At 51.8% G+C, this 21,614-nt stretch overlaps 10 protein-coding genes across 10 annotated transcripts; 6 read left to right on the forward strand and 4 right to left on the reverse strand.

The window, feature by feature from the left end:
• Positions 1-122: 122 nt before the first annotated feature.
• BJX67DRAFT_340014 (putative transcription factor TFIIE complex alpha subunit) lies at positions 123-2,072 on the reverse strand. The gene is made up of 3 exons (XM_071027738.1): positions 1,709-2,072; positions 1,533-1,628; positions 123-1,445 (listed from the first exon to the last, which is right to left on the reverse strand). The coding sequence occupies exons 1-3, from the start codon at positions 1,801-1,803 to the stop codon at positions 323-325; spliced, it is 1,314 nt and encodes a 437-aa protein (XP_070891626.1). The 5' UTR covers positions 1,804-2,072; the 3' UTR covers positions 123-322.
• Positions 2,073-2,224: 152 nt separating this feature from the next.
• BJX67DRAFT_340018 (pseudouridine synthase PUS2) lies at positions 2,225-4,382 on the forward strand. The gene is made up of 4 exons (XM_071027739.1): positions 2,225-2,501; positions 2,562-2,765; positions 2,824-4,032; positions 4,091-4,382. The coding sequence occupies exons 1-4, from the start codon at positions 2,416-2,418 to the stop codon at positions 4,308-4,310; spliced, it is 1,719 nt and encodes a 572-aa protein (XP_070891627.1). The 5' UTR covers positions 2,225-2,415; the 3' UTR covers positions 4,311-4,382.
• A 269-nt stretch (positions 4,383-4,651) lies between these two features.
• On the forward strand, positions 4,652-6,317 carry BJX67DRAFT_340020 (uncharacterized protein). The gene has a single exon (XM_071027740.1). The coding sequence runs from the start codon at positions 5,344-5,346 to the stop codon at positions 5,929-5,931; it is 588 nt and encodes a 195-aa protein (XP_070891628.1). The 5' UTR covers positions 4,652-5,343; the 3' UTR covers positions 5,932-6,317.
• A 596-nt stretch (positions 6,318-6,913) lies between these two features.
• BJX67DRAFT_14253 (uncharacterized protein) lies at positions 6,914-7,344 on the forward strand. The gene has a single exon (XM_071024675.1). It carries the CDS (start codon positions 7,007-7,009, stop codon positions 7,256-7,258), a length of 252 nt encoding a protein of 83 aa, XP_070891629.1. The 5' UTR covers positions 6,914-7,006; the 3' UTR covers positions 7,259-7,344.
• A 104-nt stretch (positions 7,345-7,448) lies between these two features.
• On the forward strand, positions 7,449-8,549 carry BJX67DRAFT_376450 (uncharacterized protein; the record flags this gene model as incomplete). The annotated part of the gene is made up of 1 exon (XM_071031878.1): positions 7,449-8,549. The coding sequence occupies one exon, from the start codon at positions 7,449-7,451 to the stop codon at positions 8,547-8,549; it is 1,101 nt and encodes a 366-aa protein (XP_070891630.1).
• Positions 8,550-8,810: 261 nt separating this feature from the next.
• BJX67DRAFT_376451 (snoRNA-binding rRNA-processing protein IMP3) lies at positions 8,811-9,545 on the reverse strand (the record flags this gene model as incomplete). The annotated part of the gene is made up of 3 exons (XM_071031879.1): positions 8,811-8,984; positions 9,079-9,439; positions 9,514-9,545. 3 exons carry the CDS (start codon positions 9,543-9,545, stop codon positions 8,811-8,813), a joined length of 567 nt encoding a protein of 188 aa, XP_070891631.1.
• A 196-nt stretch (positions 9,546-9,741) lies between these two features.
• On the reverse strand, positions 9,742-11,057 carry BJX67DRAFT_376452 (putative DnaJ domain protein; the record flags this gene model as incomplete). The annotated part of the gene is made up of 2 exons (XM_071031880.1): positions 9,742-10,822; positions 10,882-11,057. The coding sequence occupies 2 exons, from the start codon at positions 11,055-11,057 to the stop codon at positions 9,742-9,744; spliced, it is 1,257 nt and encodes a 418-aa protein (XP_070891632.1).
• Positions 11,058-11,342: 285 nt separating this feature from the next.
• On the reverse strand, positions 11,343-14,332 carry BJX67DRAFT_14411 (uncharacterized protein). Its single transcript, XM_071024706.1, has 2 exons — positions 13,510-14,332; positions 11,343-13,435 (listed from the first exon to the last, which is right to left on the reverse strand). Exons 1-2 carry the CDS (start codon positions 13,904-13,906, stop codon positions 11,628-11,630), a joined length of 2,205 nt encoding a protein of 734 aa, XP_070891633.1. The 5' UTR covers positions 13,907-14,332; the 3' UTR covers positions 11,343-11,627.
• A 1,644-nt stretch (positions 14,333-15,976) lies between these two features.
• BJX67DRAFT_14281 (uncharacterized protein) lies at positions 15,977-19,263 on the forward strand. The gene is made up of 6 exons (XM_071024685.1): positions 15,977-16,666; positions 16,747-16,853; positions 16,929-17,041; positions 17,110-17,188; positions 17,256-17,604; positions 17,684-19,263. Exons 1-6 carry the CDS (start codon positions 16,413-16,415, stop codon positions 18,753-18,755), a joined length of 1,974 nt encoding a protein of 657 aa, XP_070891634.1. The 5' UTR covers positions 15,977-16,412; the 3' UTR covers positions 18,756-19,263.
• BJX67DRAFT_14282 (NADH:flavin oxidoreductase/NADH oxidase family protein) lies at positions 19,264-21,548 on the forward strand. Its single transcript, XM_071024686.1, has 7 exons — positions 19,264-19,836; positions 19,886-19,991; positions 20,057-20,476; positions 20,545-20,564; positions 20,643-20,879; positions 20,952-21,302; positions 21,390-21,548. Exons 1-7 carry the CDS (start codon positions 19,771-19,773, stop codon positions 21,450-21,452), a joined length of 1,263 nt encoding a protein of 420 aa, XP_070891635.1. The 5' UTR covers positions 19,264-19,770; the 3' UTR covers positions 21,453-21,548.
• Positions 21,549-21,614: the final 66 nt, after the last annotated feature.

Raw genomic sequence — 21,614 nt, forward strand, 5'->3', positions numbered from 1 at the left:
GGAGGTGGTGGATACGGATTTTGACGGTGTTGTGGGGGAAGCAGAGGCCGAGGAGCTGTCCGCGGTCCTGGAGGGTTGGATGGGGCTTTGGAAAGGTTGAGACTCAGTTTTGGAAATACATGTTTTGAGGTAGTATGGTACATTTGTATTACGCTAGCTAACTATTTCCAAGATCATCAACGGAGGTATAGCGACGAGGATCTGGAAGTATAATGGAAATCTATCAGTAAGAGTCAAGGATGACAGCTGAGAATAGCAATTTTCCTCATCTATGGTTTTGCGCCACGGGAGACCGAGCGCCAGCGCTCAAGAAAACAGAAAATCAAACGTCTTCGAACTCCTCGTCGTCTTCGTCCGACTCCTCTTTCTTGATTTCGGGCTCTGTTTTGATCCTCTTGGCTGCAGGGCCTTCATCAGCGGGCGTTGAAGGTGTCCCCGTAGTCGTCTGGGGGGCACTAGAGCCGGAGTCTGTATCAAATTCCCGTTTAATACCGGCAGGAGCGCTGGTAGGGCCACCAGGTAGGCTACCGACAGTTTGGGAAGCCGTATCACTTGCAGAGACGCCGCCGACGTCTTCAAACTCTTCCTCAAACTCGTCGGAATCTTCTTCCGGGCTGCTGGCGTCTTCCTGAGCTTGGAGGGCCTTCTCGCGCTCCATTTCGGCGTAGTAAGCGGCAACTTTGTCATCGAGGTCGGCGAGGTTTGGTTTCTGGTCTTCTTCGCCTTTGATCTCAGGTTTGATCTTGATATCTGTCTCGGACTTGACGATACCGACGTTGCCGGCTGTTGTGGAGACAGTCGAGTGGGTGTGCCATACGGGAAGGGCGTTCTGCTTCTCGAGGGCAGCTTTGCGAGCGGCTTCTTCCTTTTGCTCGGCGGCGGTCTTCTCCTCCGTTGAGGTCAGAGAGATTTCGAGGGCGCCTGCGTCGGTCTTGAGAGTGCCGCGGACAGCTTCCTGCTTCTTGGATGGCACAACAATTGCTGCCCTGGTAGGGTTGGTATGCTGATTTCGGATGACATCAACCTTATGGTCCCAGGCTGTGTCAAAGTCGTTAGGTGGAATCTCCACTGAGTCGATCTGCTTGAGCAGCTTCAGCATCTTATCCAGCTGCGCCATAAGTTTGCTGTTCTTCTCGTGGCCGGTGCGGTCTATGCCCTCGCTGCCCTTGACGTCCTCTGTACGCTCAAGGATAGCCCCGCAGTTCTGGCACTCGAACCCTTCATCTGAGTAGAGGCTCAGGACATCCAACTCTGTCCACTCGGCCCCGCATCGCAAACAAATATACTCCTTCCTTTCCTGGCTTGGTGTATATTGTAATTTTATCGTCGAGGTCAGCTTGGAGACTTTGTACTTGATCGCATCGACGACGGGGTGGAGCGGGATAAAGTAGTATTCACGATTGACCGGACGGGTCGACCCGTCTCGAATCTCAGCTCGTGTGCTACTGCATAATCCGCAAGGCAAGGCGCGCTTTATATTAGCCTTCTGCCTCATAGTATCTAAAGCTCAGAATGACAAAGGCAGGTCATACACTCCAATCAGGCGATCCTCGCGCAACTTGGCGCACAGTTTGCGTAGATCCTTCTGCTGCATTCCAAGCAGGAAAGCGAGATCTTCTGCATGAAGTCTGCTCCAGCAGGAGTGGTCAGCGCATATAAGTTATTTTTGGTATGATGGCCTCTCTTCCTCTTGGGAAGTCACACATACACCGAATGGATGAAGAGCGCATCGATCACCAGAATATGGCGAGTCTCGTAGAAGGCGCGGGCCACCGTTCGGATGAGTGTATTAGCGAGATCCATGATAACCCAAGTAAACTACTATCAGATAGTATTCGAAGGTCGATGCGAGGGGGAGAACAGGCGCAACCCGCGCGAGGGATGAGTGTTTCCGGTTCCTAGACCTGGCTCAAAAAGCCCAGCATCACACCGTCTTGCCCAAGTAGAGCTGGTTAGAAAAATTGACAAAGTCAAAAGCAGTATTATTGTACAGAGTTAAATGCAGCCATCAGATAGTAGACGGAGCAGTCAAAGGAAAGTGAGTCGAAGGAGAGCAGAGACTTGAATGAATGATGTCTGAGTGAAAGGAAGGTTGAGCTTGGGCGAAGTTCCAAAAAAGTGTTTAGTGCCTGAGGCACACATATTGCGCTAGTCCGTATACAGCTTAGCGGACATGAAATTCCGGAGACTCCATTCCAGGCTGGAGCGAAGATGCAAATTGAAGCAGTAATTGGGTTCATTGACTACGGTCTCTATGCGTTCCCACTTCCTTCTCCGGCAGTATTTGAACAAGAGCCTCTTGCAAGTCCAAGGAAATTCAAGAATTTTCCGTTCTGCGCCTCCGAATCGCGTTCTCCTCCCACCTGACTGTCGCGGCGCACGCCTCCAGTGCTGGAAAGTCAGCGTCGCGCAGCCATGGACCATAACGCAGGAAGAATTGAAGGATCCGGAGAAGCTGGCCGCAAGCATAAGAACAGGGATATGGGCAGGTCAGAATGGAGGTACGTTAAACGCCCAGCATATAGCCCCCACAATCGTGCTCTCACAGCTAACCAGGCAAGTCGACAAATGTCAGGCAAGAGAGAGAGGAATGAGAGATCGCAGGAAGTAAAACGACGGAAACTCGACAATGGAGAGGAGGTCGTAACTCCCATCTATGCTACGGAGTTCTCCCAGGAGGATATCGAGAATGAGCAGCGACGTCCGAAGAAGAAGGTCGCCGTCCTCATCGGGTACTCGGGTACGGGCTACAAGGGAATGCAAATGTGCGACTCTCATATCCCAGATGGTGCCGGCGTATAACTCTATACTAATAATGTGTAGGACGGCGACTGAGAAAACTATCGAAGGAGAACTTTTTACGGCATTTGTCGCTGCCGGCGCTATCTCGAAGGCCAACGCCACCGATCCGAAGAAGTCGTCCTTTGTCCGTTGCGCACGCACGGATAAAGGTGTCCATGCTGCAGGAAACGTTGTCTCGTTGAAGTTGATCGTCGAAGACCCAGACATTGTCCAGAAGATCAACGAGAAACTCAGTTCTCAGATTCGAGTGTGGGACATCCTAATCGCGAACAAGTCTTTCAGCAGCTATCAGCTGTGCGATTCCCGTATCTACGAGTATCTGATTCCCTCCCACTGCTTCCTACCGCCTCATCCGAGCACGTTCCTGGGAGCTAGGCTGAAGGAGTTCGCCGAGAAAGAAGGTGATCTTGAGGGTTACAAATCCCGCCAGGAAGAGGTCGCAACGTTTTGGGAAGACTTTGACGAAAAGGTTATGCGCCCGCTTCTTGAGAGTTTTCCGGAGGATATTCGCAAACCGGTCGAGAAGGCCCTGCACATGGGGGACGAAGAAGATGCCATCCCACAAGCCGAATCGGCGACAGCTGATCAGAAGCCAACGAGTGACAAAAACGCCCCAGTCACCGAATCAGCTTCAGAAGAGATGCCACCTTTAGACGAGGAGGCTATCGCCTTCAGAAAACAGATTTACGAGGCTGTCAAGACTGTCAAAGCCACCTACTTAAAGGGGAGACGAGAATATCGCATCCCTCCCACACGCCTCGCCCGTATTCAAACCGCGCTCGACAAGTTTGTTGGGACGAACAACTTCTACAACTACACAATCCAGAAAGTCTTCAAAGATCCTTCCGCGCGACGTCATATCAAGTCCTTCAAACTGAACCCCGAGCCCATCATCATCGGTGGCACCGAATGGCTAAGTCTTAAAGTACATGGACAGAGCTTCATGATGCACCAGATTCGCAAGATGGTCGCCATGGCTGCCCTCGTCGTCCGATGTGGCTGTGACCCCGAACGTATCTCCGAGTCCTATGGCTCTACCAAGCTGGCCATTCCCAAGGCACCTGGACTCGGTCTGCTCCTCGAGCGCCCAGTTTTTGATGTGTACAACAGGAAAGCCGTCGAACATGACAAAAAGCCTATCGATTTCAATAGGTATACCAAGGAAATAGATGAGTTTAAGCAACGTGAGATCTACGACCGGATATTCCGCGAAGAAGAACGGACTCATGCGTACGTCTTCTCTGCCCTCACCAAAAATATGAATAGACTTTTTGCTAACGTTTGACAGCTTTGCCTCATTTTTCAACCACATCGATCACTATGCCCGGGAAGAATTCCTTTACATCACTTCCGGTGGCATTGCAGCCGCTAGACCAGCCACTCGCCCCGGAGAGCTGGGGGGAACCAAGGGCAAACCTGCTGAATCAGGACGAAAGTCACAACGAGATGCGTTGGAAGAAGTGGAAATGGAATCGGAAGATGAGCGTGGTGCTGAAGAGGATAGCTGATTTCGCCCTCATTTCTGTGTATATAAGTGTCGGATGACTATAACGGAATAAAACGCATGCAGATACTGCCAATCTCTATCTCTACACCTTTGCTGCTCTCTCTTCCTTACATCAAAACTCTTGGGTTGGTGGTCGTGGTCCCTGGTCCCTGGTTCCTGGCCACACCTGGGTATATAAAATTAAGGTTACCAACAGAGATTCAGGCTCGATGAGCTTCTACTGGCGCGGAAAGCGAAACCACCAGTATGGTTGGTGTTGAATAGGTAGAATTCCGGGTACGGACTACCATACCCTAACTTAAGTGACTCTCATGAGCTTAATTATTGTCATCGATCGATGGTGTTTCCTCACTTCTTCAGATCTCACTGTGTTCATCTGCCAACTATTGTTCTTTTCATCTACTTCTATAATCCCCTTTTCTGTTTCTCCAGCCATTTTCCCACTAACACAACAAGTTGTTAGCTGCGCACCCGCTAACTCCCACCATTTTACTCTATATAAGCAGCCACTAAAGAGGAAAGTGGTTGATACCAAGGTCTTGCCCTTAAAAAAGGTAAGCAAATAGAGATTGGAGCTGCTGTTAATTGATATTAACAATCAATCCAGCTCCCCATCCCCAACTATGGACGCCTCTTCCAGTCTAGGCGGCCTTGGGAGCCTTCCCTTCAAGATCAGACTCCTTGTCTGGGAAGACCTCCTGTCAGACCGCAGCGCCACTGTCATGAGAACAAGCCGATCTCTGAACGAAGAAATTAGAGAGCGACTATACGACGCATTTGATATCCACCTTTCGCCATTGTACGATGATCCTTGGATGCAGGTCTCATGCCGACGCCTAAACATCGGCTGGACCATCAAGAGCGAGAAAGAGAAGCTGGTGTCAAACACGACAAGAACTGCCGTGATCCATGGGATGGCATATGGAATCTTCCTTTGAGAAGATCAAGGTCGTCGTCAATATATACCCCCCGATCCTCGAGATGGTTCCCAAACCCTGCTGCTCTGGCAAAAGGTCCGCGGCCTTGTTGCCATAATGAATCAAGCACGGGGTTCCAAGTCAGTTGATATTAGCCTACGACAGCATAACGGCCAGGACTGGCAACGAAGCGAGAATATCACAGCGAGGCTTAGGAAGCATCTCGCTGATTCTGACCTTGTGTTAATCCCATTCGGCCGATTATCGAGGATCCGACGCCTCAGCGTGACACCGACTAGTTTAGGGCCTCAAAAGTACGACAACTTCGATGCTTTAATTGCCGACATTGACTTTTACTTCGACTGCGAGCTAGACACCATCCGCGGGCAAGTAGCAGCCATGCTTCGACTCGAACGATACGCCACATGGTTCTCGAATTTGTGGGGGAAGTTACCGTATGAAACCCAGATGTTGACGACGATCCGCCAACACCTGGATACTGTTGTTGCTTACGACCCCAAGCTCAGGAAGCTACGTCTGCGATATAACTGCTTCGACACACTCCAGCTAGCCGCCATGGGTAAAGAGTCAACCAGCCCCTTGGAGGAAGACTTTGGCTGGCAGAAGTGGTTGGATGCGTATCCGAAGGGAATCCCACGGTTATCAGGAGAGTGTCTGCGCGGGCAGCGAAAGAAGACATTTTGACGCCTGCGATTGCACCAGTATCCGACGAATACTATTTCCGGGCCACGGCGACTGGCGCGGTTCTGGTACTCGATCGCCAGCCACTTGGATCGGAACTGGGAAGTCCAGTTCCGGAATATGCCCAGCGTGTTTTCCGAAGCCCGTTGGTGTGAGATGTGTCAGCAGTTCGGGTTTCGAGAAGGATGTGACGACTGCAAGGGTCTTGATGATTTCGAAGAGAGTGATGTTGGATCGGAAGCGGATACGAGAGATGAGGCTTCGTATGAGGGGAAGCTCGATGAGTCTCGAGTTTTCTATGAGCCGTCTTTTTATTCCGGACATGTCTTGTCAAGAGATCATTGTGGATTTTGTTAGTTCAATAATGAAATGAGCTCGGAAATCCGCTTTGTTGTTTGAGGACGATCCGTGGTTTGCCTGTCGATCTGGCGCTTGACTGTGGCGCTCACCGCCTTCCAAGTGGGGCGACTAAGTGGCGGTGAAAGGCACCAACCAATCAGACGGCCAGACAGCGGCGGGTGCTCCCCTCTCGCCGGAAGCCCAGACCGTGGAATTCAACAAGGGTCAACGTCCCCATGTCTCATGGCGCGTCTGTCTTTCATTTGATTGCATATTCGGCTGGTCTTGTCTTCCTTGTCCAGGCTTTCAGTGCCCGGAAACTCTCCGACATGAGAGAGATGACCAGGACTGAACCGAGGATCTCTGCAAGGGACTTGAGAATGAAATGAGGATCCTTCGAAATGCGGGGCACCTTTGGAACGCGAGTTTCACCTCCAACTTGAGACCCGAGATGACAAATGTGGTGCCAACTAGAGTGCTGACGAGGCTCGATCGGCCGAAACTCTCGTTGTTCCGGACGAACCAATGCTTGCAGTGTGGCAGACGACCGCATGACTAGCCGCTCATGGCAGGAGGCATGGCTGCATAGACCCTGGCCGTCAACCACTAGTTCTGCAGCGTGGCTATCGGCCTTCTCCAGCGCCAGACACGCTGAGTTTCCTTTGCCGCTTTCAAAGCCTTGGACCCTCTCGGCGCCTGAAAATAACTTTGACGGTGAGGGGTGCGAGATCGGTCTCGAATGATGGGCGACAGTTATAAATGTCAAATCCCGTCACTCTCGGCATACTTCGCCCTCACTCTCTGTCGGCTGACCTCCCATGCCTTGCCCCGTCCAAATCGGTGCCATTTCCCCTTCCTCCATCGGACAAATATCCGAAGTCTATTTATTCTCTTCTCCCAGACACGAAGATGTGTAACCGGTATGTCGGTCCCTGTTCCGTTGTTGTCGCCAATAACTGACTTGTTTGTCTGGGCAGACTACCCCTCCTAATCTTCTCGTCTTGACATCCTGGTGGCGTCGTTGAAGGCACCCTTGACCATTCACATTGCTTTCTGTTCATCATTCACGGACCCTTGCTGATCGTCCCTCCATTTGTAACTGGCGCTATTTGCCTGTGGCATGTGAGGCCATTCTTGTCCCTCTCGTTAGAATCCGGCATCTCATGACGCGAATCAAAACTATGGCTGTCTCCGTCACATGTCATCGCCATCTTTCCTCCGGTGGCTATGACTATACTTCCCAGGCAGCAAATAACCATCATAATAGCCACCATCTTCACCTTGCTACATCGACCCTTGCAGCATCTCCACTTTACTCGAATCCGCAGCACGCTCCATCTCCATCCCTAGCAGTACCTTCTCTCGACATTCCGTCCGAAACCACTGTTGATAAGACTCCCTCCTGCCAGCCTTTGGACCTTACTGGTGGTGTATATATCGTATCTGCGACTTCCGACAGTGTCGGTACGTCGGCAGCCGTTGCGAAAGACGGCATGGTCGAGAAGCTTACACGTTCATCTGACAAGCTGCGTACCCCCAAACGCAGACGCACAGCTTCCCCTCCGCCTCCTTCAACAACGTCTCCCGGTGAGATTCGTCCATCTTCTCGCAGCACCCGACGTTCTCCAGGCCACAGCCGTCAAAGCTCGCTTCACTCTCACCGTCGCACGGTTACCACTAGCTCTATCACATCGGTGCCGGACACACCCATCCGCCGAGAGGACCTCCTTGCATTGCATCGAGAATCATGCCGACTATTCCAAGACAGTAACGTCGGTGATCGACGGTCTGTCTCTCCACCACATACTCCTCCACGTCCATTAAGAACATTCTCCGACCTCAGCTCGCCCCCAGTCACACCAATTCTCGAACGGCCGGATTCAACCCTCTACCACTATCGATCCAGTAGCTCAAACCAGGTCAATATCCCCGTTGAGCACGTCGAACCGAACCCCTCAGCGCACACTGAACCTACCATCATCGAGTGGACAAGCCCCTCTACACGCCGGCGCGAGTACAAAGAGATCGACCGAGCCACTAGCGGTGTACGCGGGCTTTGGCGACGAGTTGCACCCCGATGGTGCCAATTCGGCCATAGCCGGGTCCCCTTCTTTGAAGAAGGGAAGGACGGCAAAGTAAATTACGAAGGGAGCGTCCGCAGGTTTCGGATGGATCTTCCCGACGAACCCTCTGAGGACCGAACTCGACGGGGGTTAAAGCTCAAGCCGAAATTGGTCGTGCATGCGATTGGGGTCCGGAGGAGTAAGACGGGCTGGTTATGATCGTGTTTGTTCACGGCTTCACTCGCTCACTTCCTTGTCCATCAACATACCTCGCACTTTCCGATAAATTGCATTGTGAATTTGCATGTGATACCCAGATAAACATACAATTAATTCAATTTAATTCCGTCCTGAGAAACATAATTGAACCACGTCTATTCTTATAATTTTTGCAGCGCGGTAAATGAATCATCGAAACATGAATAATCATCACAAATGGGTATCAATTCACCGAAATCGCAATCACAGCCCAAGCCGAGGCTACATCAGATCAAAATCATCCAAACCATCCCGATACTGCATAATGCTCCTCTTAATCTTGCTCGAGTCCACCCACGTCACGAAATCTTCCATGTTCCTTGTAACCAGGTACGCCGGATCCGTGACAACCTCCGATCCCACCCGGACATGACCCTGCTCAACAAATGTAACCGCCTAATTACCCCAAAAAAAAAACCCTGTTAGCCCTCCCACACACACATACACACAACCGCGACGAACAATCCCAGGATAGGGGGAGGAAGCATACCGTCTTAATATTCTCACACATCCCGGATCTCGCCATAACAACCGCCAACCGCCGTCTACAAAACGCACTAACAGTGACCTCCCTCTCGATCCGCGAAAGCCCCGCCCCCTGTTCCCGCGACTGTTTGAGGATCCCCATCCGCCATAACTTGTCTAGAACCTCGGACTCGAGCTTCTGGCGCAGGGGGTCCGAGTCCGGGTCTAGAGCGCTGAGCTTGTGCGCGAGTTGGCGCAGGGACCCGACGATCGATGAGTATTTTTTGTAGTCGAGCGGGTTTTGCAGGTAGTAGCGGTTTGTGATTGTGTGTTCGCGGTGGCCGTGGTCGGATTTGTAGGTTGTTAGGTTTACCTTTCGGAGGAGTCTGGGTTGGGTGAGGTTGTTAGGTGGTGGAGGTTGAATGTGGGGGGATGTTCCCCGGGGGGAAGAGGGACGCACTTCTGCTCGTGATACTTGAGTTTGCGGACCATTTTGGATGCTGGACTTTGTCTTCTTGGAGTGATTCTTGCGGTTGGTTTTGATAAGGTTGCGACAATTTTTCTGGTGATAACTGGGCGGTGGAGGTTTTGCCGGTGCAAACGTGACAAACAGCATTATCTGGATGTAAAGTGTTACTGAGAGAAGCTTGGTGTCTGTATGCAAATTGTATGGTCTATCTAGTATACATCATAATTCGTCTTTTACAGGTGGCGCTGGCCTTTTACTGTCCTTTCCCAGATCAACACCGCTCTTCTTGCGCCACTTCTCCCACAACGCATGGAAGTCTTTCTCCATTCCGCTCTCCATCTGGTCCGGGAGAACAACGGTGTACTCAACGTATAAAGCACCCGGTTCGTGGTCGTCATGGCCATGGTGATGGCCGTCCGAATAGTACGGCATGCCTTCACCCTTTATTGTATCCACGGAAAGTGGCTGTACGACCTCCCCGCGCTTGCGCCCAAGCTGAACAACATGGCCGTCGAGGTGAGTGATGTTGCGCGTCCAGTCGCCCATCCACGCCTCCCGCAGTGAAAGCGTTTCCTTCCAGAACAGATCCCGACCCTTTCGGCGGAAGAAAGTGCCATCTGTGCGATGTTCCTCTGTCGTGCTGATTTCCGGTTCCCTCTCTTCCAAAATAAGTACCAAGTCGCCCGCAATCCAGTCCGGACTCTCATCTGCCTCGTTCTCATAAATTAACCGCATGCCCCTATCCATGCCCGGCTCCACCGTAACAAACGTCTCAACCTCCTTCCGAACAACGCGCTGCCCATGACAGACGGGACAAGGCTTCGTGATCATCTTCCCCTGCCCCCGACATTTGTCGCACTGCATCTGCACCTGCTGGTACATGCCCGGTGCCAGCATATGCTTCTGGATCACCATCCCCCGTCCCGAGCACTTATCACACGTCGTGACTTGGCGATCCGCAGACCCAGTCCCCTCACACGCGTCGCAAATCTGTTGCTTCTCAATACCCAACTCAAACTCTCGCCCATTATAGAAATCGCGCAGCGGTAGCCCAACTCGGAACTCCATATCAGGTCCCCGTCGATGCCCCGGCGCATGTCCGAAGTGCCCGCCACCGCCGAAGAAGCGAGAGAATAGATCGAACGGATCGTGTGCTTGTCCACCAGCCATACCACCTTGTCGGTGCTGCTCGACACCCTCCCGGCCATACTGATCGTATACTTTGCGTGTGGTCGGCTCTGATAGGACTTCGTACGCTTCGGCTATTTCGACGAATTTCTCGCGTGCGGAATCATCCCCTCTACAAGCCCTCAATATAAGCCGCATGTCTTCAGAAAGGAAAGGATGAGCTCCACTTACGGATTCTTATCTGGATGGTATTTCTTGCTCAGAGTCCGATACGCCCGCTTGATCTCCTTCTCTGAAGCACTCTTCTCCAAGCCTAGTATTCTGTAGTAGTCCTCCGCAGCGAGGACCAATTGCACCAACAACAGCGCAATCGCGAAGGAAAGGAGAAGACCACGTAAGACGTGCATTGTGGATTTTCATCCGTCAAGCCGCATCAGCAGCTAACGTCTTGCGAGGGTATGGGTTTGGTAAGTATGTGGTCGTCGAGCGAGCCCGCGGCGGCACTCGAAACGGACTTTCGAGTCGCGTCCTGGGAACCAAAGAGTCAATGCTCCAATCCGATGACTCAATGGCTTGGATATGAGTGAGACAAATTGAGAGATGATGCTTTTCAATGTTGACTCGTGTATCTGAAGATCGGCGAAGATCTCAGGCGAAATTAGGTTGAAGAGAGTGCGCTGCTGAGGTGGTCTGAAGATTGATTTGGAATGATAGATACGTTTCCGCGAATGGGATTCGCTGCTGCGAGTTCGATGAGGTGGCCGAACCGGGTGGGGTTAATCCGGGCCGATTTCGACACGTGATGCCTATCTTTTAAGCCCCAAAAGCTTCGATTCGGAAAAGATGGGTAAACAGTCATTCGCAGAGAACTGGATAACGAATAATTGGCCAATCAAATTTCCCCAGACGAGGAGATGGCAAAACGTGGACGTGAAGCATGATAGGCATACTGAGAACTAGCAACTCAAATATACACATCACACGGGAATATCAAATATGCCGTTCCGCCAGGTCCTGTGCAACCCTGGAGCTTCCTCGCCTTCCTCAATTGAATCGTGAGCCTGAACAGCCTCTTCATGCCACACTTTAACGAGACTTCCTGGAGCATAGACGTTTTTGAAGACCCCGCTGCCTGGTGTGTCGATGCCAACCCGAACCTCGAGGTCTGGGTTAGGAGCCGGCTTTAAGCGCGCCAGAACTGCTCGGACAAAAGTGAGCAAGTCTTGGGGATTGGCAATCCGTGTAGCACGAAGACGCTCCCGAGCAAATACCAGCTCACGGTTTAGCGCCATAGCCCCCTGAACTATCTGTTCGGCGATCTGCTTCTCCAATACCCGCCGGATCATATGTTTGAGGAACGGCTTCGTCAGCCAGATTAGGAACCTCCATCTGCCACGGTGCACTGTGTAATCAAGTTTGTGAATGTGCACACGCACTCCGCGGAGGATAAATATCTGCTCCAGGCGCTCTCGACCAAACTCCACGTCTAGGGAGATGTCCATACCCCGCCTATCTAGGAAGAAGCTGGCAATCCCTTGATCTTTGAGATAGAAAAATAGTGCCTTGTGGGTGCGAAGCCAGTACCCGAATTCTGAGGCACTCACATTCAGTCCGTTGACTGATACGGTGAACATCGTCCTCAGGTCTGTTGTGGTTTTCTTCGAATGCCGCTTTACAATATCGATATCGTTCCGCGTGGTGACATGCATGCGGTAAGGAAGGAAGGATGAATAATTGACGGTATGCCCCGGCTCAAAGATGAGATTCTCTACCAGAAGGTCGATTTCTGGAGCGGAGATCTCTAGGCGCGGAATAGGAATGTATTGGAGGTTGCGAAGAGCCAGCGGGAGAAAGACTTCTAGCAAGTCCGCAGGTAGATCTGCGCGTCGCTTGCGGTAACCGTCTGAAGCATCCTTGTAGAGCTTGCGAGTTACACTGATTAGTTTTGATAATGTTCCATCCTGAGAGACTGATTGTAGAGCACGTTTCGCCTGTGCGAGGAAGCTGTCCACATCCTCCCGCAAACTAGATTCACCCGCAACTTGCATGGATTTCTCCTTCAGCTCTCCAATCTTCTCCGGTGCTGAGTCGACTGAATCGGGATTCGTCATCATTTCCCGCACTACAAACCCTATTTCGGTCACCAAGTTCTCAAAATTGGGATCACCACGGCCGTGACGTAGCACGTCGTTGAGCCGCAGCTCCAACGTTTGCCATTCCTTTGGATCGCCTATATTCTGGAGCAGAGCCCAGAACTTCCGTATTGCTTGCTTGAGATCCTCGTTGATCTTGGACTCTTCCTCTGCCGTTGAAGCGATGTCCGTCGCTGCGTTCGCATAGATCACGGTATAACGCTGTAACAGCTGCGCCAGCGTCGAAATAGAGTCTGTATAGTCTCTCCGCTCGCGGAGCTTAAAGATCGTCCGTTTCAGCCGGTAGATCAGGGTCTCCTGCTCTCTTCCCGACGTATGCTCCTTGGCAGATTCTTTCACTGCCCGTCCCGTCTGTACCAGGCCACTCTTGGCGGCATCTGCAACTTGATTGACTTCCTGCTGGAGTTCTTCGTTCGAGACAGCACGGTCTTCGTCTGCACCGGCTGCGGATAGTGTGCTTTCCTCCTCCTCTGAGGGCTGGAGCTGTTCCCCAACTCTTTGTGACGCAGTGGATAGAGAAAAAGCCGTGTCGGAGAATATTTCACGTCCGACAGTTGTTAGATCCTCCACAAGCAGGCGAAAGTCAGAATTGGTTAGCAGAAGGCTTCCAACAGTGCGAATACTATCATATGCTGTCCACGAATGTTAGTTTCACAACATTCTGATTATAAGCGAACAAGTGACGGTGGATATTAGGAGTGAATACCTGCTTTGGTATCTGCTTTCGCCCTTGTATGGGAAGCCCGCTCTGCTAGCTCGTTGGCATGTACTGTGGCTTTGCCATGGGAGAGATGCCAAATAAATTCCTGCAATTCGTCGTCACCGTTCTTGACCTGCAAAAGCTCAATCAACAGTTGGATCCACAGGCGGCAATCGCGGACGAGCTGACGGCCCGTCGAGCCCAGGTCCGGGTTACGCGGGTTGAAGATGTCATAAGCGAGGACGGTGCGAAGATTGGAGATTGTTTGCTGCGTCGATGGCATGTAACCCTCGGAGAAGGCACGGAGCATCTGATAGGTATGGATCTTCTGGTGTAAACGACGTTGACGGCTCGTGTCATCGTCGTAGCGGGGGAGGAGAGGTTCGGTTTCCGCCCGCGACATGGTGGGCAATGGAAGAGGTCGAGGTACAACGAAGCTCACCGAGGTCCTTTGTTGGGATGAAGATAATCACCTGTCATGAGTGGACTCCGATGACGGGACAATGCACGGGCCCAACCGGACGGGGGTGCAGTTGAGGTGATTGCATGACAGCGTTGTCTGGAGAACATCCTTGATTCTTGGATCTGAAGCTCCTCCTTCCTTGTCTGGGCCAGCTCAGGGTTGCGTCACTGCCGCCACTTATCGTCAGGTGATCTGCGCTCGACGTCAACTTCATGTCCAAGCCTGAAGAAGCCAGGTACGATCATGAACTCCCGCACTCAGAAAAAGCAATATCTATCGGGTTGTCCAGACTTGGACCTGTGCTTCCGCAAATGCAATCTGCGTGATCAGCGTCATCAAGTTTTGCTATTTCTGGAGGACAATTAAATTAGTCAATTACAGGACAGGTCTGGTGGATAAATGTGATAAGAAGTATCTTGCTTTTGGGTGAGACTCTAGACAATGAACGCCGCAAGTGACGCCGATGGGGTTGACTTCGTTGAAGATGGTGTCCTGAGAGCCTTATAGGGCTTCTCAGTCCCGCTCGGATCTAACAAAAGCTCTGAGATGGTATTTCGGAAGCAGTAAGGGCACAAAACAAGCTGACCCACTCTGAGAAGGTCGAAATCTTCAGCAGAGGCTCAAGCCGCCATTATTATCAAAGTTATTATGGAGCGCCAGAGGCTCCATCCTGGAGCATCACATGGCGACATTTCAGACAAAACCTGTGGATCGGAGAGGTTTGGTTAATCTTCGGAGAAATTCAACTCCAAGAAAACATGAGTGGAAGTTCAATCATAACTTGTTGGATGAATGAATGACTCAGGGGAAGAAGACAAGGACCGACTCCAATCTTACTCCAAGCCATCGCGCCTCGAAATTGAAAAGGGACCTCAAATAAAGTCACTATTAATAATGAGACGCGACTCGACCCGACCTGGGTCCGGCAATGGCAATTTCAGTGGACGATGAGAGTGGATTCAACTTCAACATTTTGGTGCGGAGAAGCCAGGACAGGAGTGAAGGGTCCTCACCCTTCGAGCACTTCCGAGGCGAAGATTCTCGGCCGGAACTGATCGGCTCCCCCATCCTCCGTTTGAACGTTGGAGACTGACTGGGTTTAATTGGGCTGCTTCTCTGATTTGGGGTCAGCTTTCTCATGGAGGACGGGCAAGACAGGAAGATGCTGAGAAGTGCTCGGAACTCCCCAGAATGCGTGATTTTCTAGCGCAGATATGCTTTCCGAGACGAGACTGTGGCTTGTCGCTCATAGGCTTTCACTTCTTGTAGGACCTGCATGGACGACGAATTGATTTCGGGTCAATCGACCTGGATCAAGCACCCTGTCTGCCCCAGGATCGGACAGACGTGTTTGGTTGTCGTCCGAACCATCTGCGCCGCTGTGGGGAAGCCCAAAACGGTCGAAGTCGAGGCGACGGGGAATCCGTTGGGGGCACGAAATCAAAGCTCCCGGTCCAGAATTCGATGCCACAGTCCCAATCCAGAATCCTTCCTCTCAGGGAAAGGCCGAGAGCCTTTCTCAGCGGGAGTTGTGAAAACCAAAAACCAGGTCAGCTTGACCATCTTAGGCTAATTCTGCCACGTCCATGGATGAGCCCCGATCCATCTGGGCCCTTTTCCTGGGACTCGAAACTACTCGGTAGCCCTAGTCCTGTTTCTTCTCTAGCGCATTCTCGAGACTGCTCCACACGGCAAAAAAAAAGTGCATCTCGGGATGCCATCTCGGATGTCCTTGTCGCTTGAGACTCAAAAGCGCCGCCTAACGGGCCAGGACTCTGGTCAAATGCCGGGTACGGGCTTTGACACAGCCCTTGAACACCAACTGCAATGCTTCGATGTTGGAGCGAAAGCAGAGAACCAAATCGAGACTCTGTAAATGCCAATTGGATCACGTCCGAGAAGCTGTGTCTCGGAGTCTCTGAAGAAGAGCATGTCGTGTGCTCTCAGAGCTGACTGCCGCGTTCTGGCCCCTACATTGTAGCAGTAGTCCTGCGAAAGAAATACCTCACCAAAATCTCTCGGGCCTCAACCTCATCCTTCATCTCCGTCTGTCACCCTTTCTTCTCATTCGCCCCTTGCTCTTTGTTTCTTTTTCTCCGCATTTATGATTCTGGCTTCGGAGCCTGAGGTACTGTCGGAAACGTCCCGTTTACTCCACGTCCGTTGCAAACATGCTTTCATTTGCTGAAAAGCTTCGTTTCTCATCATTCCCACTCCTTCCAAGTCTTCCCTTAAAACGGTTCGCTGCCATGCAACCATCGTTCCCCCCGAGATATCCACCGTTTCGATCCCGACCTGCCCTGACTGGTTCTTTGCTCCCCGACTCTTCCCGATTCCTGGCCCCGGACTCATCTTCGACTCACAGCTCCGGCCTTGCTCTGAGTTCATCGTCTTCGAGACCACCTTGAAGCTCGCAGGTCAATCATCGTGACTTCGCAATCTCGGAATGCGGTGGGTTCCTTCTCAGGGGGTTTCAATGCTAGTGTCTCGGGGATTACTACATAAAATAAGACTGTCGCCAGTGGCCTCTTCATCCAAATTGCTTCCCTCTTCTCCCACATCATCATCTCCCTCAGTTGTTTCTGGTACACGCTGCCATAGTGCTCTTGCCGTGGCTCAGATATCCCCAATGGCTCGATTGCCGACACAACAGAACCGTCCGGTCCATGCGACCCCGTATGTGAACCACTCAGGACCAATGTAGGTTTTCCAATTCCTGCTCCCAGCTCTCTTCATTTCATTATTGTATTGGTTGCTGACCTGTATGTCCTCTCACCCAGTGAACACAACTATGACACTGCCAACCCGGCATACATTCGCAAATACCTCCGCACATACGGCCTAACTCCCCCCCGCGCAGAAAGTTACGAGGCTCAGAAAACACGGTGTACGTCTAAGCAGATTGGAGTAGTGGTTGAGACTGCGGAGTATGGACAAAGCTGGAAAGCTAATGAGGCTGCAGGTCTCGCGCAGCTGGCTCTGAAGCAAACCCCCATCGACAAATTCCTCTATCTTAGCACCCTTCGTAAGAACAATGTGCATCTGTTTTACCGCTTGGTCACAGATCATCTCACAGTAAGATCTCCAGATTTGCACCGTCGTTTCTGCTTTGCATGTTGATCAGAGAATTAACGATCGAATAGGAATTGACTCCCCTCATCTACACCCCGGTCGTTGGCGAAGCCTGTCAAAGGTGGTCCGAGATCTACCAACAGCCAGAAGGTAAGTTTCAGATTCCCGAGCCAATCCACATGGAACGAAAAACGGAGCTTCTAACTGCTGGAACTAGGTATGTACCTAAGCTGGGAAGACCGGGGTAACTTGGCTGCTGTCATCGCCAACTGGCCCCAGCCGAATGTGGAGATCACATGCATCACCGATGGCTCCCGAATTTTGGGTCTAGGTGACCTTGGCATTAATGGAATGGGCATTCCCATTGGCAAATTGGCTCTATACACTGCTTGTGCTGGTATTCGTCCCGAAGCCACCCTGCCCTTGACTCTAGATCTGGGTACAAGCAACAAGACTCTCCGGGAAGACCCGCTATATATGGGTAGCCGCCGCGATAAGGTCAGCCCCGACGAGGAACGCGAATTTCTGGACGAGCTGATGACCGCTCTGACCGAGCGCTGGCCCGGGTAAGTTTTCAACAGCCCTGATCAACACAATATTACCCGAGAATATCGGAGACTAACGGAAGTTTCTCACGCCCTACAGCATTGTGATTCAGTTTGAAGATTTCAAGAATCCCTTCCCTGCCTTGGAAAGGTACCAGGACGCCTACACCTGCTTCAACGATGATATCCAGGGTACAGGTGCCGTTATCCTTGGCGGTGTCATCAATGCCGTGAAGCGCTCCGGACTGCCCTGCAAGGACCACCGGGCGGTCTTCCTTGGTGCGGGAAGCGCCGGCGTGGGCGTCGCTAAGCAGATCGTATCTTTCTTCATGCGCGAGGGCATGACCGAGGATGAAGCTCGATCATGCTTCTACCTTGTTGACACCAAGGGGCTTGTGACAGCAGACCGGGGCGACAAGCTTGCCGATCACAAAGTTTATTTCGCTCGCACAGACAACCAAGGTCAGCAGTTCAAGACCCTCGAGGACGTCGTCGACCATGTGAAGCCGACCATTCTCATGGGCCTTTCTACCCTAGGGGGCGTCTTCACACCCGAGATCCTACGTAAGATGGCGGAGTGGAACACTAACCCCATCGTCTTCCCACTTTCCAACCCTTCGTCCAAGTCCGAATGTGACTACGAGTCAGCTGTGACTCATACCGATGGGCGTGTCCTCTTTGCTTCCGGCTCCCCCTTCCCAACCATGTCCTTCACCAATGCCGCCGGCGAGACCAAGATGTTCTATCCTGGACAGGGAAACAACATGTATGTCTTTCCTGGCATTGGTCTGGGTACTATCCTGTCCAAATCCGTCAAGGTCACCGATAGCATGATCTATGCTTCTGGAGAGGCTCTCTCAAAGGCTCTTACAGCCGAGGAGATCGAACGGGGTCTCCTCTACCCTGACTTGACCCGAATTCGCCAGGTTAGCGTCGTCGTGGCACGGAACGTCATCAGAGCTGCTCAAGAAGCCAAGGTCGACCGCGAAACTGCTCTTCGCAACATGAATGATGTGGCTCTTGATGCGTGGATCAAGGCTCGCATGTACGATCCTCACTCCGAAGTTCACTCCTTAGAAAGGGAGGTTGGTGCTATCTTGTCCAGCCTTGGAGCATCTAGCCTCAGCCTGAACGGAGTCCCCGATGATCTTGACAAGAATGCTAAGCTGTAAGGACCAACATCGTACCTTTCTTTCCTCTTCCTCTTTCTATTCCCTCTCTTCTGGTTTTCGGTGTAAGCAATACACTCCATCGAGGTTTCTTCAATTCCCATTTCTAATGCTGGCATGCCCAGGTTGGTTCAAGTTTGATATGAAACGCGTTTCTCTGTTGATACACTACTTTGCTGAAAGGATGTGCCCCATTCTTGTATACCCCATCCTTTCACCGAGTCCAGCTGTCGTTACTGCATTTTTCTATGCACCGCTGCATACTGATTTTTGGTCTGGGATTAATTGGCTTGCACACTCATACACTGCGGGTTCTGGATAAACTTGGGTGATTCAATGAACTTTTGGCCTCGGTCATTTCTTATTGTGTTTTTCGTACAGTAGTTTCAGTCTGAGTAGTTTCAGTCTGCTCGAGGCAGTCTCCGATTCTCAGCCACCTGTGCGGTGGCTGGTGAGCCAGGGTCAGCCCGATTCTCAGCACGTGCAGCGGGGAAGTGAGGGGACGATTTCCCGCATCAGCGAGCGGAGATCAGACAGACCCTGTCATCATCCTGGGAATTGCGGGAGACCTGATTCGCAACGTCAGCATTTAAGCTTCTGCAGGGCTTTCAGATTCCTCTCGTCTCACTGATTCTGGACCAACTGTCATCCTGCAGGGACCAGCCGGACGCCTCTGATCCGAATACGGCCCCGGATGGAGCTCGTCTGGCCATCCGAACGCCCTAATCGACGATTGCCCCCCTTCCGGCCCGACGGGTCTTCTTCAGATTTCGAATCAACTTGATAGTTAATTGGTCTGAGCATTCCATCTCACTTGGGTCGTTCTTGATTGATGGGGGAGGTCTCGTCCATCTCCACTCCCATGTGGAAACCGCTGAGAAAACCTCGGCTGCCCGGTTCTCCGGCCCGCCGTTGGTTCCAAAGGCTATCCTGAGTTACGTGTATCTGCGGATATCTTGAACAATTCGTCCGGTGTGTGATTGTCAAAACACTAGCCGTGCTCATTATCTTTTCCACAATGTCCGCTTTGGGCGATTCTGTGAAGCTTCCATGCGGATTGGTATTTCCCAACCGCATTGTAAAGGTATGAAAATTCACATAAGCGTTACCCCTGCCATGTTAACCTCATGCAGGCCGCAATGGCTGAGATGCTGGGTGGTTTCGCAAATGCTCCAACGCCGTCTCTGCTCAAAGTATATGGGCAATGGGGAAAGGGCAACTGGGGTGCGGTTCTGACTGGTTCGCCGCCTGAATACCTGCTACCAAGGCGGAGACATTCTGACCTGTGGAATTTTTGCAAATAGGAAACGTTCAAGTCGATGTCAACCATCTCGGAACTCCGTTTGATCCCGCTTTAGCCAGCGGATACACAGACCCCGATACCAATAAAGACCTCGTTGAGACATGGAGACAGTACGCCAATGCCTGCCAAGAACACGGGCCCCCCTCGATCGTCCAGCTCTGCCACCCAGGGAGGCAGTCTCTCCGCTTTGCAGGACGAAGGGGGGTATTTGCATCACCTATTGCCCCTAGCGCTATTCCCCTAATGATGGGAGAGAGCTATGCGCAGCAGTGGATGAGCTGGTTTGTCTTCCCGCCTCCAAGGGAGATGACACAGGCCGATATCGATCTGGTCACACGGCAGTTTGTCGATGCGGCTCGTCTGATGGCTGATGCTGGATTCTCTGGCGTTGAATTACACGGCGCTCATGGATACCTGATTGGTACGAAAATAAGCATCGTTCCCTATCCTCATCCCACCCTAGTGTATAGAAGCTAACATTCAAGACAGACCAATTCCTCAACCCAAAGGTATGCAGACCCCATCGCATCATTACGCCCCTCTTCACAGAGCATGTTCAGCAAGTACTCAATTGATATATTGTCTAGTCCAACACCCGCACAGACGTCTATGGCGGCTCCGCGACGAACCGCGCAAAATTCGTCCTCGACATCCTCCACCAAATCCGCGCCGTTGTCCCCTCAACCTTCTGCATCGGCATAAAGTTCAACTCGGCAGATCACAACTCCGCCAGCTTCGAACACACCATGACCCAAATCAGCCTTATAGCAGAAGCGGGAATCGACTTTATCGAAATCAGCGGTGGGACTTATGAGGATCCAAAGGTTGCACCCGCACAACTCCCGTTTTATCATAATGTAGGGCAGTAACTAAGATGCCCACGATTGCGATTTTAGATGTTCGACGCCGGTCAAACCCAACCCCAACCCCAGAAAAGTGCCCGCACCGCCGCCCGCGAAGCCTTCTTCCTCGAATTCGCCTCCGCCGTCCGGGCCCGGTATCCCACTCTCATCCTCATGCTAACAGGTGGTTTCCGCACGCGAGCGGGAGCCGAGTATGCACTCTCCCAGAACGCTTGCGACCTAATCGGCATCGGGCGCCCCGCAGCAATCGATCCTTTCTTCCCGAGGTTATTCCTTGACGATAGTTTGACCGAGGAGGAAGCGCGTCTAACGCTTAAGAGAGTTTCTGTGCCGTTTTGGGCGAAGTTAATCCCTTTATCTGCTGTCGGGGCTGGGTGGGAGAGTGTATGTTTCCCCTTTTTTCGTATTCTTTTTCCTCGCGATTTCTGGGTAGCCAGCGGATGTGTGGCTAATGTGTTATGTTGCGTGCAGTCGTATTATACAAGGCAGATTCAGAGGATTGCGAAGGGGCTGAGGACGATTGTTCCTTTGTAATGGCTTTTCGAAGGGGGATGATTATTCAGTGGTCAGCATGATACATAGATGGCACTCTAGTCCATAGAACGGAACGAGATAACAGACACGGACGGGAACTCCGTTATCATGAATGGCTCTATACCTGAGCTGAGCAGGATATAATATACAAATATTATTTAT

Source organism: Aspergillus lucknowensis, assembly GCF_044049455.1.
Source record: "Aspergillus lucknowensis strain CBS 449.75 chromosome Unknown BJX67scaffold_1, whole genome shotgun sequence".
In the NCBI taxonomy this organism is placed as follows: domain Eukaryota; kingdom Fungi; phylum Ascomycota; class Eurotiomycetes; order Eurotiales; family Aspergillaceae; genus Aspergillus; species Aspergillus lucknowensis.

Bases quoted from the DNA above. Each gene is read 5' to 3' on its own strand.
- BJX67DRAFT_340018 (XM_071027739.1), top strand. From the start codon at position 2,416: ATGGACCATAACGCAGGAAGAATTGAAGGATCCGGAGAAGCTGGCCGC. The intron at 2,766-2,823 runs GTGCGACTCTCA...AATAATGTGTAG, and splicing joins GGCTACAAGGGAATGCAAAT to GACGGCGACTGAGAAAACTA. The intron at 4,033-4,090 runs GTACGTCTTCTC...AACGTTTGACAG, and splicing joins GAAGAAGAACGGACTCATGC to CTTTGCCTCATTTTTCAACC.
- BJX67DRAFT_340020 (XM_071027740.1), top strand. From the start codon at position 5,344: ATGAATCAAGCACGGGGTTCCAAGTCAGTTGATATTAGCCTACGACAG.
- BJX67DRAFT_14411 (XM_071024706.1), bottom strand. From the start codon at position 13,906: ATGTCGCGGGCGGAAACCGAACCTCTCCTCCCCCGCTACGACGATGAC. The intron at 13,436-13,509 runs GTATTCACTCCT...ATTCGTGGACAG, and splicing joins GAAAGCAGATACCAAAGCAG to CATATGATAGTATTCGCACT.
- BJX67DRAFT_340014 (XM_071027738.1), bottom strand. From the start codon at position 1,803: ATGGATCTCGCTAATACACTCATCCGAACGGTGGCCCGCGCCTTCTAC. The intron at 1,629-1,708 runs GTATGTGTGACT...CTGCTGGAGCAG, and splicing joins GCGCTCTTCATCCATTCGGT to ACTTCATGCAGAAGATCTCG. The intron at 1,446-1,532 runs GTATGACCTGCC...CGGATTATGCAG, and splicing joins GAGGATCGCCTGATTGGAGT to TAGCACACGAGCTGAGATTC.
- BJX67DRAFT_14253 (XM_071024675.1), top strand. From the start codon at position 7,007: ATGATGGGCGACAGTTATAAATGTCAAATCCCGTCACTCTCGGCATAC.
- BJX67DRAFT_14281 (XM_071024685.1), top strand. From the start codon at position 16,413: ATGCGGTGGGTTCCTTCTCAGGGGGTTTCAATGCTAGTGTCTCGGGGA. The intron at 16,667-16,746 runs GTAGGTTTTCCA...CCTCTCACCCAG, and splicing joins GTGAACCACTCAGGACCAAT to TGAACACAACTATGACACTG. The intron at 17,605-17,683 runs GTAAGTTTTCAA...CACGCCCTACAG, and splicing joins CTGACCGAGCGCTGGCCCGG to CATTGTGATTCAGTTTGAAG.
- BJX67DRAFT_14282 (XM_071024686.1), top strand. From the start codon at position 19,771: ATGTCCGCTTTGGGCGATTCTGTGAAGCTTCCATGCGGATTGGTATTT. The intron at 19,992-20,056 runs GTTCGCCGCCTG...TTTTGCAAATAG, and splicing joins CTGGGGTGCGGTTCTGACTG to GAAACGTTCAAGTCGATGTC. The intron at 21,303-21,389 runs GTATGTTTCCCC...TGTTGCGTGCAG, and splicing joins TCGGGGCTGGGTGGGAGAGT to TCGTATTATACAAGGCAGAT.